The sequence below is a fragment of the Stomoxys calcitrans genome, chromosome 4 (genome assembly GCF_963082655.1).
Source record: "Stomoxys calcitrans chromosome 4, idStoCalc2.1, whole genome shotgun sequence".
NCBI lineage: Eukaryota > Metazoa > Arthropoda > Insecta > Diptera > Muscidae > Stomoxys > Stomoxys calcitrans.
The window spans coordinates 52,415,597-52,428,981 of NC_081555.1; the positions used below are offsets into that span (position 1 = coordinate 52,415,597).

A 13,385-nucleotide genomic window follows, 5' to 3' on the forward strand; every position below is an offset into this window, starting at 1 on the left:
ATTATTATTATCTTTTTCCTTTTTTTTTTTTTTTTGTTTAGAATCCAAATTTGGTCGAAGAATGGTAATTTTTTTGGATTTTTTTTTTTTAGTTTTTCTTGATAATGATATAATCGACAAGCCAAAGACAAACACAATTAGGTGTATGAATACTACGTGAATCTTACTGTGCTGTTGCCAACTCTGTCTTATGAATTTATGGGGGCTTCAATGTGGAACGTTTGTGACTTGGGGTGCACCCTCAGGTCAGAAGTACTGTACAAGCGTGAGCACGTTTGTGGCCAGAAATGAAGATGGTGCAGGTATGGGATTCCTTCTAATTCCATAAAAAAAATCAAGAAAAAAAAGAAATTTATTGCCACCACTAAATAAAAACTATTTCACTGCCGGAGCCAATTTTTTTAATGATGTAGTCAGCACACAAGTTCAAAAGGAAAAGGATGAACTCAATCAATCATTCTCTCAAATCAGTTGTCAATCTAAGAAAAAAATGGAAATTTTTCATTGGAAAACACGCGTTAACTCTGGCTCTCTCGTCCTATTAATGACATCCCCTCTCTGAAAAGTGATAGTTTGCCAGACCCTGGCCGTTGAGATCCAACTCTGTCTTAGCATCATGTGTTCCCATCTCTGTTCATCTGTCAAATGCGAAATTGGCAGGCCAAACATTAAAATAAAAAAAATAAGTAAAAACCGAAGCAGCTAAAAAATGTCCCTAATAAAATATAAAAAATATTGGGATATTGGCAACAAGATGCAGCCGTCACAAAGCCAGCTCTTTTCATGAAGCCTGCGTCTGAAAAGAGTTGGGAAAAACAATAATACAGTACACCAAAAAGAAATAAATCAACAAATCTATGGCCGAGTTTCTTTTTCCATGGAGGTGTGTGTGTGTGCCGCCTTTATTGCTTGTTGACAAACAAACGAAAACACATCAGGTATTGAAAACAATTAAAAAACATTTCAAGAAAATGATTTGTCCTAAATTCTTTCAGGATGCAATTTGTATGAGTATGGAAAAATTGAAAGCGGTCATCATAAAACAATCGCCTGCTGTGTGTCATTAAAACTGAATAAAGTACGCGAAGCATTTTTCCACACACGAAGTGGGCATGTTAAGCAAAATGTAAAACAGGTAAAACTTTATAATTTCTATGAAAAGATGCTCAAATTTTTATAATCTCCTTCAGTGATGCTCCTGTATGCAAATTCTGCCTCATTATAATTGTCCGGACAGACACAAACAAATACCTGGAATCGACAACAAAAGGGACCAATGACATTTGTGTCCGCAAGAAGCAAAAGGAAATAATGTGTGGCACCAAACAAACCGTGTCCATTATGAGCGGTGGCAAATGTCTCACACAACTGGTATAAGAATTAAGGTGGCACAAATGCAATTTTGACAACATAAGCCGGCAAAACGAATCATCACCCAAGTCGTATTCACGTTATTGGTACCAATTGTGTTCAACATTGATGGCAAGGGAATACAAAAATCATAAAGGAGGAAACTCTAACCAATTGGAAAAATATCTACATGTGTCCATCAACGCGTACAAACAGCACCATAAAATCAGCAAAAAAATTGTTTATGACCGGTAGCCTGCTGTCCAAAATAATGCTCTGTGGAAAAAGGATTCAAATATGTCATATACTTATTTAGCCCAAAGTGGCAACGACAACAACTGATATGGATGGGTTGTGTGAGTCCTGGAAGTCAAGTAGGATGCTAACTAATGAAATGGATATGAACAATAAGGTCAGGAGGATCTACATGGAAATTTAAGATAAGTCTCATGAAATATCATTATAAAATTAATATACTAATGTCTTTTTTCTCTTTACAGGTAAATTATTTAAACTTCATACTAAAGTCCCTTTTCCTCTTTCTAGGTCCTTCAATCGCAACGGTTACTGGCAAAAAAAAATCTCTACAACAATGGAATAATCACAATGAATGACAACTCTAACTCCTCGTACGTCCTGTGGTGAAAATACTAAATCTTGGTGAGACCTTATTAAAATAAGTCCGATTAGAATTACGTACATAGACCCTAGTGGACAGGTAGTCTTGCACTCTACTGTCGTAAATGTTGCGCGTGCATAACACCAATGCGATTTCCTTTTAAGTCCTCAATTTCATATTGGCTGTTACCAACCCTCGCCCTAATGCGACATTTAAGCCATTGTCTGCATAATTTCGCGTTTATACCTTTGGTAAAGTTGCTTTGCCTAAAACTTTTTCGGAACACCTCTTGTCCTGGTTTAAATACTATCTCTCGACTTCTCCTATTATACGACTTTACATTCCTTTCATAAGCGTCATGCATCTTTTCCTTTAGCCTCTTGTGTAGGATTTGCATCTGGTTAGTCTTAGGTAGAATGAACATATCGCCATCTTCCAATGAGTTCAGTTTTCTAAGAATTTCGTATGCATCCGCATGTGTTACCATGTTGTAGCCAGTTAGAGCAAAGTACGGGGATATTCCCAAAGACGCATGTATGGTTGACCTCAACGTACATTCAATTTTGGAAAGTTTCTCATCCCATTTGGATTGGTCGTCATCCAGGTAGCTCCGTATGCTGCTCAGTATTGTCTGGTTGACCCTTTCGCTAGCGTTGGCCTGTGGTGCATGTATGGCTGTGCGCACGTGTCTTATGCCAAACATTTGCAAAAGGTCTTTGAATGACTCAGAGGTAAACTGCTTACCATTATCGGAGTGAATCACCTCAGGTACTCCGAACTTATGGAAAACCTCATCAATGAGAAACGCATTCACCAGTTTCGTTGTCGCCTTTTGCATGGCCTTTAATAAAACAAATTTGGTCTTGTGGTCTAAAACGATAAAAATATAAGTTTTGCCAGATTTTGTCCTCGGATACGGGCCTAGAAAATCGATATATATGCGTTGAAAGGGCCTTTGTGTTATAAATTCATTCCCCATGGGTGGTCTGAGAATTTGTTTAGGCGGTTTTGTTTCTTTGCATACATCGCAATTTCGGACAAAATCTCTAATTTGTGTTGTCATAGAGGGCCAATAGAAAAACTCTCGTATATTGTGCAAAGTCTTTGCAATGCCGCCGTGGAATGTATTATGTTCATGGGCTTTTCTAATAATCTCTGCAGTCAATCCCTCAGGTAGCCATATCTTCCAGCAATCATCTTCATTTTCTACATCGTTGCGGTTAAATTTCACCCTTTTATACACAATGCCCTCTTTGACCTTCAAATCTGGTAGTCTGTCGCCGTTTTGTTCAATTGTGTCGATAAGAGCTAAATACTGTTGATTCTTAAATTCCTCTGAATCAAAATTGAGAATGCCAGTCTGATCATGTGCTATTTCTTCCATATCCAACCTGGACAACATATCAGGGACTATATTCATAGAACCTTTACGATGTTCAATCGTAAATCGGTACCCCTGGAGTTTCAAACTCCACCTGGCGAGTCGACCATTTAAGTCATGTTGTCTCATCAGCCATTGCAAGCTGGAATGGTCAGTGATCACTGTGAATTCCATTAGCTCTATGTATTGCCTGAATCGTTCAATGGCTAGTATTACGGCAAGACATTCTTTTTCCGTTGTCGAGTAATTCTTTTGTGCGGTGTTAAGCTTCTTCGAGAAGTACTCGATCGGGTGCTCACCTTCTTCATTATCTTTCTGGAAGAGCACGGCACCAATACCAACATCTGAAGCATCACATTGCACATAAAATGGCCTTTCGAAATCTGGACTAGTTAGAACAGGGCTAGAGACTAGACGTAATTTTAGTTCTTCGAAAGATTTCAAAGCATTCGGAGTCAAAACAAATTTAGATGATTTCTTTAGTGTATCAGTAATCGGTGCTGTCAGAGTCGAAAAGTCAGGGATGAACCTGCGGTACCATCCAACTGTTCCAAGGAACTTTCTCACGTCCTTTTGGGTTCTTGGTGGCTTAATGCCCATTATTGCCTCTATCTTGCCAGGATCAGGTTTCAATTTTCCAGCTCCCACGATGTATCCTAGGTATCTTAGTTCCCTGTAACAGAACTTGGACTTTTCCATATTGATAGTCAGGCCAGCAGCCGTCAGTCTGTTTCCCACAATAGCCAGCATCTCTAGGTGAACGTCAAAATTTGGTGATACCACTAAAAGATCATCAAGGTACACAAACACTCGGTCTTTCAACTCTGAAGGAATCACCTTGTCCATCAATCGACACATTCGTTGAGCTGCATTGCACAGTCCGAAAGGCATTACCTTGAATTGATAATGTGGCCTTCCCTGGACTGTGAATGCAGTCAACGGTCGACTTGATTCCTCCAGAGGAATTTGCCAAAATGCGTCCTTGAGATCAATAGCCGAAATATAGTGTGTATCACCCAATCTCGACAATAACCCATCAATGTTGGGCAAGGGATACGCATCTTTTCGTGTGACCTTGTTCAATTCCCTAGCGTCTAGGCATAGCCGGTTCTTGCCAGGCTTCATAACCAATGTCACGCGATTATTCCACTCGGAATTCTGTGCCTCCTCTATCACATCGAGTTCTATCATCCTGTCAAGCTCCTCATACATCAGCCTTTGTACGGCTGGACTAACTGGAAAGTAGCGCATCTTCTTCGGTGCAGCATTGCCCACATCAATTCTGTGTGTCTCTAGCCGCGTCTTTCCTAAACCGAATGTAGTATAACACCTAAATGATAATTTTGCGTTCTCCAAACGCATGGTTTGTCCAATATCCAATTGATGTGTCTTAGTCTCTGTAGGATAGTCAATTTCATTGATGAATTTATTCTCTCTCTGAATCCGAATTCCTAATTTACCCCAAATATCATAACCTAGAATCAGGGATTGTTTCAAATTAGGTACCAAATAGAACAAAACCTCTTGGCGAATATCTCCACACTCAACAGTGAGTTTAACCTTCCCAATAATCTGCTCATCTTGTCCATTTGCTGTCTGTATAAATGATTTGAAATTGAGTATTGAAACATTCATCTTCTTTAGACTCTCCAAACAGTTCTTGCCCAGACAACTTATTGAAGCACCACTATCCATTAGGCCTCTAAACTCAACACCATTCAATTTAACATCCAGGTATGGTCTCACGTCTCCTTCTGTGCCTATGCATGTAGATGCTATCTCCCTTCTTTCCTTTTTTCGTCTAGCATGAGCTGTCCTTGCCTTCGAAACTCTCTTGCTAACAGGTAAAAAATCTTTGAAAATTTGGTCTCGTTTCTGATTGTAAATGTGCAAACGCTGTTCATATGGAATGAGTACTTTCAATCCTCTTGCTGCCGTATCTTGTGTCGTCTTAATTATGTTGTTGGATGAATTCGCAGGTAGATTTGTTGGCTGAAATGGCACAACTACTGGGTCTGGCTTTGTTTCGAACATGTCAGCCCAGTCCTTTGCATGTTCCTTGTGGAGTTTCCCAAGCATTTAGGGCATTTGGGCGATGTAACACCATCGAACCCACATTTGAAACAAAAAATATTCCTCTGTTCGGTAGGGCAATCTATAAACGAATGGCCTAGCATTTTGCAATTCCAACAAGTCAATTGCTTAGTAGTAGTTGGTGTTTGTTGTAGTGCCTCCACCTCCTGGTGATAATGTTCCTGTTCCGTTTCGTAGTAGTCCAGTTCGTGTACACGTCTAAAGTTCTGTTGCTGTTGCCGGAATGGTGCACGTTTCGCTATATTTCTCTCTGCCCTTTTGCACTCTTCTAAAAGTTCCTCAATGGTCTCGATATCCTTAGGATAAACTAACTGCATCAAACCGTCTTTAAGATTGTCCTTAATTATCCTAACTATCTCATACTCGTGGATCTGCACACGCATCTGATTCCTCAACTTAACCACTTCAGTAATAAATGAGTCAGCCGTTTCTGATGGCAATTGCCTTCGCTCCATCATCCTGCGTTGAATTTCGAAGTCGCTCTCGAAATTCCTAAACTTCTTGATTAAATGGTATTTCAGATGATCCCACTGACAATAAGGGTTCTGCTGACGAAACTCCCATATCCAGTCATAAGCACGTCCTGTCAAAAAGTGGTGAAATCCCTTAACAAAAATGTCCCACGGACAATTATAATCTATCCTAAGCGATTCCGCTCTAAATACAAAATCCTCCACACTGACATTCTTCGATGTGCCGTCGAATCTCAACCCCCACTTCTGTAACTGTAAAGGGGTCATAGGTTTATAACCCAATGACAAATTCTGATTCACATATTGTGTGTGCCCACCACGGTAAAAATCAGGGTTAGGTTGTTGCTGGTTAGGTAGTCCTGCATCCTGCTGTTGTCTTGATCGTTGTCCATGAAAACTCGCGTCTTGTTGGTATGACTGTGCATTGAATCGCGGTTGTGAATGGTATTGTCCCTCGTGACCGTTCCTATTGTGGTCATTGTTCAATGTGCTATTAACATGAGAGTCTAATGAATTCCGAATAGCCTGTGGAATCATTACGGCTAAGTTCTGTTCTATCGATCTCATCATGCTAGCCTGAGCGGCCCCTACAGACGCATCTACGTAATCCCGTAAACTCATACCACCTATGTTAGCTCTAACATCAGGGTTTACGTTCTCCTCTACTGTCGGTAATCTTTGATCTTGTCTCGACATCCTCGCAAACTCCCTCCTTATCTCCTGTGCAGTGATACTACTATATTCAGGAGTAGGTATGGTACTCGGTGTCCCTGGTGACGATGTAGTTCGTGGGCCAAGCTCCCAAGGAAACGACAATGACATTAATGGAACTATACGGTTCTGTGACACCACTGTCCTGTCCAGGCCAGATCTAGATGAGCTAGAATTTGGGGTGTAGCCTGTCAAATTATGGTCTGTCGGAACGTCCTGTGTGCCGTTACTATCTACCTGACCAAAAAGATTGTTCCTAGCTGCAATCCGACTCGAGACTCTAGAAGGTGCCTTACTGTTAGGCATGTCCTCTAAATCAAACCTGGCAGCAATCTACTTAAAAGGACGGTGAAGTGCCAAACGTCTCAACATATAGGAAAATTAATTAGCTAACGCCCTTCCCTCTTTGAACGGTTCTTCCTGTATGAGGGGTAGAAACACTAAGCCAAAAACTTTGTATTCCGATGTATGTATCGAACGTTTGATTGTTCGATAAACAAATATGTCTATTATTAGCTTGTAAAACTATATCACGAGTGTTTTTTTTTTTTTTTAAATGGATATCAATTTGCAATATGTATTATTGTTTGTTTTTCTCTTAAATTCGGATTATGATACAACACATATTCTGTTAGTAGGTATAGGTTAGTTATATTGGCATGTATTAGTATATGCAATTTTACAAATATTTTTAGAATTTTAATAGCACAATTGTACTTATTAAATGCTGTCTTATTTGTCTTTTCAGGTTATTATGTGGCTGATATTAGTAGTGGGCTGTCAAAGATGGGTACAGAGAAATTTGGAGCAAATTTATACTAATTCATAAAAATTAAGTTTTTCTAAACAATAATTTAGGAATTTAATATATATGACCATAAAATTGTAATGGAATTTTAACTTTTGCTGTTTTAAACAATAAAACAAGACGAAAATTCCTTCGAATTATTGAGTGTTTTTATTTATGTGATTTTGTGATGGGTTTATATAAAAAAAATATAAAAGCTGATATCTTCGAGTTTATACAAAAATGGACTATTTCTCTTTTTCTTGGATTATCTTTACCAAATTCAAATTGTATTTAAAAATCGACACAAAAACTAATAAATATACTGCTATATAGCGTTATCAATTTATGATTTTTGATACGACAACAAAACAATCAATTTTGATAAATGGCCCAATATTCGATAAGATCTTGAATCGTTGCTACACAGCATGGTACTAAATGATACCTTCTGGGACACCGATCCAAGTCGAATTCTCCTATTAAGGCTTTGGCTATGGGATATAGAATTTTAAAGGCTCGAATGTTGGGCGCCAAAATGTGACAACCTCTTTAATTTGGTTGAGCGGGAACGGTACGACGGTCTTGGCTGCGGCTTAGCTCGCCGGATGGGGAGGTTCTTTTTCCGCTGAGGCTTCACATTTAAATTTAGTTCGTACCAAGATATATTTATAAACCGGAAGATATTATGTTACTAGGAAATGGCAAGTTTGAACAAAAAGGAAACGGAAATCAAAGTTATCAGCTCTTTCGTTTCTCTATGTGTACCCTTGTCACCCATTATTCGAATTCGTTTCCAAATTTCTCGTATCATAAAAGACTTTGGTGTTGTGTCTTCAAAGGCGACCCACCCCTTATGACTTTTCAGTCATCCATGGTATTTTCTATGCTTTTCATTGTAATGAAAATACCCCTTATCGAGCTTTAACCCACTTTTACATTTCCACTACATTCTCAGCCTTTCTGTATATTATCAACACATATTGTTATAATTGATTACATTACAAATTTTTAATTTTTATTATAAAACAAATTAATATATTTATATAGATCTAATTGAAATTCATTATTGCTTAATTTTTAAATTATAAAAAAAATCAGTTGGTTTCTGTCTTATAATAGCTTTGTTCGATGACATATATTAACATATTTTTAATTTGATTTTCTTTCTTTCCTATTCTAATATATATATGCATATATGTATTATTAAATATTCTGCTTTGTATTTTTGTATGTTTTTTTTTTTTTTGTCTAACCACTTAAAAGAAAATATAATATAATATAATATATATAATATATAATTTTCATATATTTCCTTTAGAAAGAAGTGGAGTAGGAAACAAATAAAAAAAAAAAACATCTTTCTAAAGAAGATATATGTGATTTTTTTTTTTTTATAGATTATAGATTTTATAGGTATATGTACATAAGTTTATGTGTTTCTGTTTTTAGTTGTTTTACTTTCTCATGATATTTTTTTTTAATAGTTCCTAAAAATAAATCTGTCTTTTTATAACTTTCGTTATCGTTATATTTCTGTATGTTCTTTCATTTCTTTGAATATTAATAATTATTATTATCTTTTTCCTTTTTTTTTTTTTTTTGTTTAGAATCCAAATTTGGTCGAAGAATGGTAATTTTTTTGGATTTTTTTTTTTTAGTTTTTCTTGATAATGATATAATCGACAAGCCAAAGACAAACACAATTAGGTGTATGAATACTACGTGAATCTTACTGTGCTGTTGCCAACTCTGTCTTATGAATTTATGGGGGCTTCAATGTGGAACGTTTGTGACTTGGGGTGCACCCTCAGGTCAGAAGTACTGTACAAGCGTGAGCACGTTTGTGGCCAGAAATGAAGATGGTGCAGGTATGGGATTCCTTCTAATTCCATAAAAAAAATCAAGAAAAAAAAGAAATTTATTGCCACCACTAAATAAAAACTATTTCACTGCCGGAGCCAATTTTTTTAATGATGTAGTCAGCACACAAGTTCAAAAGGAAAAGGATGAACTCAATCAATCATTCTCTCAAATCAGTTGTCAATCTAAGAAAAAAATGGAAATTTTTCATTGGAAAACACGCGTTAACTCTGGCTCTCTCGTCCTATTAATGACATCCCCTCTCTGAAAAGTGATAGTTTGCCAGACCCTGGCCGTTGAGATCCAACTCTGTCTTAGCATCATGTGTTCCCATCTCTGTTCATCTGTCAAATGCGAAATTGGCAGGCCAAACATTAAAATAAAAAAAATAAGTAAAAACCGAAGCAGCTAAAAAATGTCCCTAATAAAATATAAAAAATATTGGGATATTGGCAACAAGATGCAGCCGTCACAACTTTAACAAAATATCATAATATTTTTAAACATAATTACATGAAAATGTTTGTACTACTTCAATCTTACATTCATATTACGCTAGAACATAAGCAAAAAAAGCATTTATACATATATATTTTTTTTTAAATTTCATTTATTAACCATTCTTTGTTTCACGTGAAAAGCCCAATAGAGTACAACATGAATTTTTGTTCATGTTAACCATTCGTTGTAAGACATTATACATATGTAAGAAGAAGAAGAAAATATAATTTTACTTTACTGTTTTATTCGGAAAAACATAATTATTAACAAAAAATTAAATCTATCGCAAATGTAATAATGAAAAACTCGATTCTATGTCGCTTGTGTGTGGAGATGTGCAATGATTGTAAAAAGCTTTTTGACGAAAACGGCAGTAGTACGGATGTGTATGAAACCACAGTAAAATTTTTCGATCCAATGGTAATGGTTGGGAGGAAGCATAAATGTTTGGCCTTACATAGGGTTTTTATTGTTTTCAACTTTTATCGCAGATATTACATTTGGAACACGAAAAACCGCTTGCGGAAGAAAAACAACCCGTCATTTGCCTTCAATGCTGGCGTCATATCAGCGACTTCTATCGTTTCCAACAGTCTGTACTTCTGGCTCAAGCAAAATTTCCCGTTGATATTAAACAAATTGACACAGAGATAAAAACGGAAGATGAATTTCTATTTGAGGCGACAGAAGAACTACCCACGGGGGACGACATTATCAACGATTGCATATCCAATGTTGAAATTAACGTTGGAGATGACAAAAATGAGATGGCATTGCTGGATGCAGACTTTTTTGATGAACATAACGAAAATCAGTTTAGCTCAGATGACGAGAAACCTCTACTAGAGTGTATTAACAAAGCCAGAAAAAATAAATCTAACCAGAAGCAGAAAGTGAATAATGCAACAGCAGATGCATCTGATAATAGCGTTCCCAAGAAACGAGGTAGAAAACCGAAGAGTGAGACAAAGAAAACAAAATCGAAATCCAAGACAAAACAGATTGATGAACCGGCTAAGAATTGTGGAGGAGATATTGTCCAGGAAGAATGTGATAGCGATGACTTTGAGTCGGGAAAAATATTTAAAAATGGTATAAATTCAAGACAGAGGTCTAAGGAAATAGATGATTTTATAGCTCAGTGGAAACAGGATTTGGAGTGTGTAGTTTGCAGCAAGACGTACCCAAATTTAACATTATTGCGCAAGCATTTTCGAGAAGAACATCCAAAAGAAAAGTGTTATATTTTATGCTGCCAACGGAAACTACGACACCGTTTCCACATAGAGGAGCACATACGTTATCACATTGATCCGACAGCTTTTAAATGCGACGAATGTGGAAAATGTTGTACAACTAGTAGGAATTTAAATAGTCATAAGATGGAAAAGCACACAGAAGAGGGTCAACAACGTTCTTTCGAATGTCCTATATGCCAGAAGCGCTTTGCGAAAAAAACTGTTCTAAAATGCCATATTGAAACCCACAAGACAGGCACAGACTACGTGTGTGGTGAATGTGGAAAGGGATTTCCAACAGAACAACGACGTAAGGTACATGAACGAACTGTACATAATGTCGATAGGGTTTGTGAACAATGCGGCAAGACTATACATGGGATTTATGCCCTTAAACAGCATTTGCTGGAACATGCTGGTATTCAGAAGCCTAAATGGCCTTGTGACATTTGCAATGCACAGCTTTATTCACATTCCAGTCTTAAGCGCCACAAACAAGTGGCACATCACGACGGCAGTACTGTGTACGTTTGTGGTGAGTGTGGAAAAATTGCTGCCACAGAAACAGCGTTGCGAAGCCATAAGAAATACGTACATCAAGCAGAACGTAAGCATAAATGTACCATATGTGATAAAGCATTTAAAGTCGCCGTTGTTTTACGTGAGCATATGGCCACCCACACTGGGGAAGACCTTTATACTTGTCCCCATTGTCCAAGAACTTTTAAGGTAAGCTCCAATATGCATCATCATAGGAAAAAAGCCCATCCCAAGGAATGGGCCGAGGGAAGATTGAATCGTCCAATAGTGGCTAAGGTTGACGTTAATCAAGTATCAAATGAAGTTGTTTTATAAGTTGGACATTTTCAATAAACCTCTGCATCAATACAATGATGAAATATACTAAGAAATTTTCATGTTTAGTTTTTACTCGTACTTTTAATTAAATTCAAATAATAAAACATCAGGCAGTGCAGTGCAAGAGGCCCAACACAGCCGAGATAGGAATCTCAATGCATTCTAACAAATAGGGACTCGACGATAAGACCACCACCTACTCCCATAAAGCCCATTTAGATTTGGAAGACTAAGATTGCCAAAGATTGATAATATTGAAACATTGGGCAGTACAGGTACGGGAAACTCAATACAGCCTAGTTAACAGGATCCGATGATGGAACCATTACCGACTTTATAAAGATTCGAAAGACTAGGATCTGACGAAGGATTTGATACAACAACTACAGGAAATTCATTGCAGCCCAATGAGCAGGGTGCGGACAATGAGACCATCACCCACTCCCAAGAAGCCCATTTAATGGAGGACCAACGACTGAGGTCATCCAGAAAAACCTCCATCGGAGCGATACAGCAACACACGCTCTGATGGAGAAAATCAGCAAGACCAAGATTCACATTGCCTTAATTCAGGAGCCATGGACGACCTTAATCAAAGTTTCTGGACTGAACCATATCAAATACCAATTCTTTGCTAAACTGGTACACGGCCGAGGACCTGCGTTGTTTGTCATAAAATTTTAAATTATATATTCTCCAGAGTTGGCAACGTCGGATCCAATAGTGGTGAGACAGGGAGACGGTGGAGCATACCTGGCATCACTTTATCTGCCTTTCGACTCTCCGACACCGCCACATACGTGGTTAAGGAAGAGTTTTTAAATGTGACAATATGTTTGAAAAATTTAATCAGCGAGGTTCTAGATTGGATGGTATCCATATAGCACTCCTTCTCTGGCCATCGCTACATTAAATTTAGAATAGTACGGTCACGGCTGATAAGCTTCCATAAGACTACTCAGAAGAGGACTTGGGCACGGTAACTTGCATTGTCCAAGCATAGAAACATTAACGACAATGTCAACAGGATTACAATTGCACTAATGGGGTCTTTCGAAGATGGTTGTCAATAAATCTATCAGAGCGGTAAAACGTGCCTCCTGGAAACTTTCTGCGAACATGTCGATAGCGTTAAAGACGCCGCCATGATGAAAAAGTTTCTCTCCAAACTGAAACGGCGTTAGTAGACGACATGGGAGTGTGAGCAGAAACGTCCGAGGACATGTTGAGGCTTTTAATAAAAACCCATTTCCATACGATTCGATCCTCCGACACACAGATCTAATCCTTAGACCTGCACCGGGTGGTACGGGTCCTTAGAGACTGGATAAATTGTGAGTTCCATGAAATGAATATAAGGGAGAAAGTGGCACAGAGTACGCCGCAGGGAGCATTTTTTCGCCACTCCTATAGTTAACCACCATAAATGATGCTGACTGAGGTTAACCACCATATTACGGATGCTGACTGAGGTTAACCACCATATAACGGATGCTGACTGAGGAGAGAT

At 37.9% G+C, this 13,385-nt stretch overlaps 1 protein-coding gene and 1 long non-coding RNA gene across 2 annotated transcripts; both read left to right on the plus strand.

The window, feature by feature from the left end:
- Positions 1–610: 610 nt before the first annotated feature.
- Positions 611–2,000, plus strand: LOC131997344 (uncharacterized). The gene is made up of 3 exons (XR_009398204.1): positions 611–938; positions 996–1,135; positions 1,191–2,000. It is a non-coding gene; the product is annotated as an uncharacterized LOC131997344 (long non-coding RNA).
- Positions 2,001–9,970: 7,970 nt separating this feature from the next.
- Positions 9,971–11,928, plus strand: LOC106081416 (transcription factor grauzone). Its single transcript, XM_013243347.2, has 2 exons — positions 9,971–10,199; positions 10,271–11,928. Exons 1-2 carry the CDS (start codon positions 10,077–10,079, stop codon positions 11,870–11,872), a joined length of 1,725 nt encoding a protein of 574 aa, XP_013098801.2. The 5' UTR covers positions 9,971–10,076; the 3' UTR covers positions 11,873–11,928.
- Positions 11,929–13,385: the final 1,457 nt, after the last annotated feature.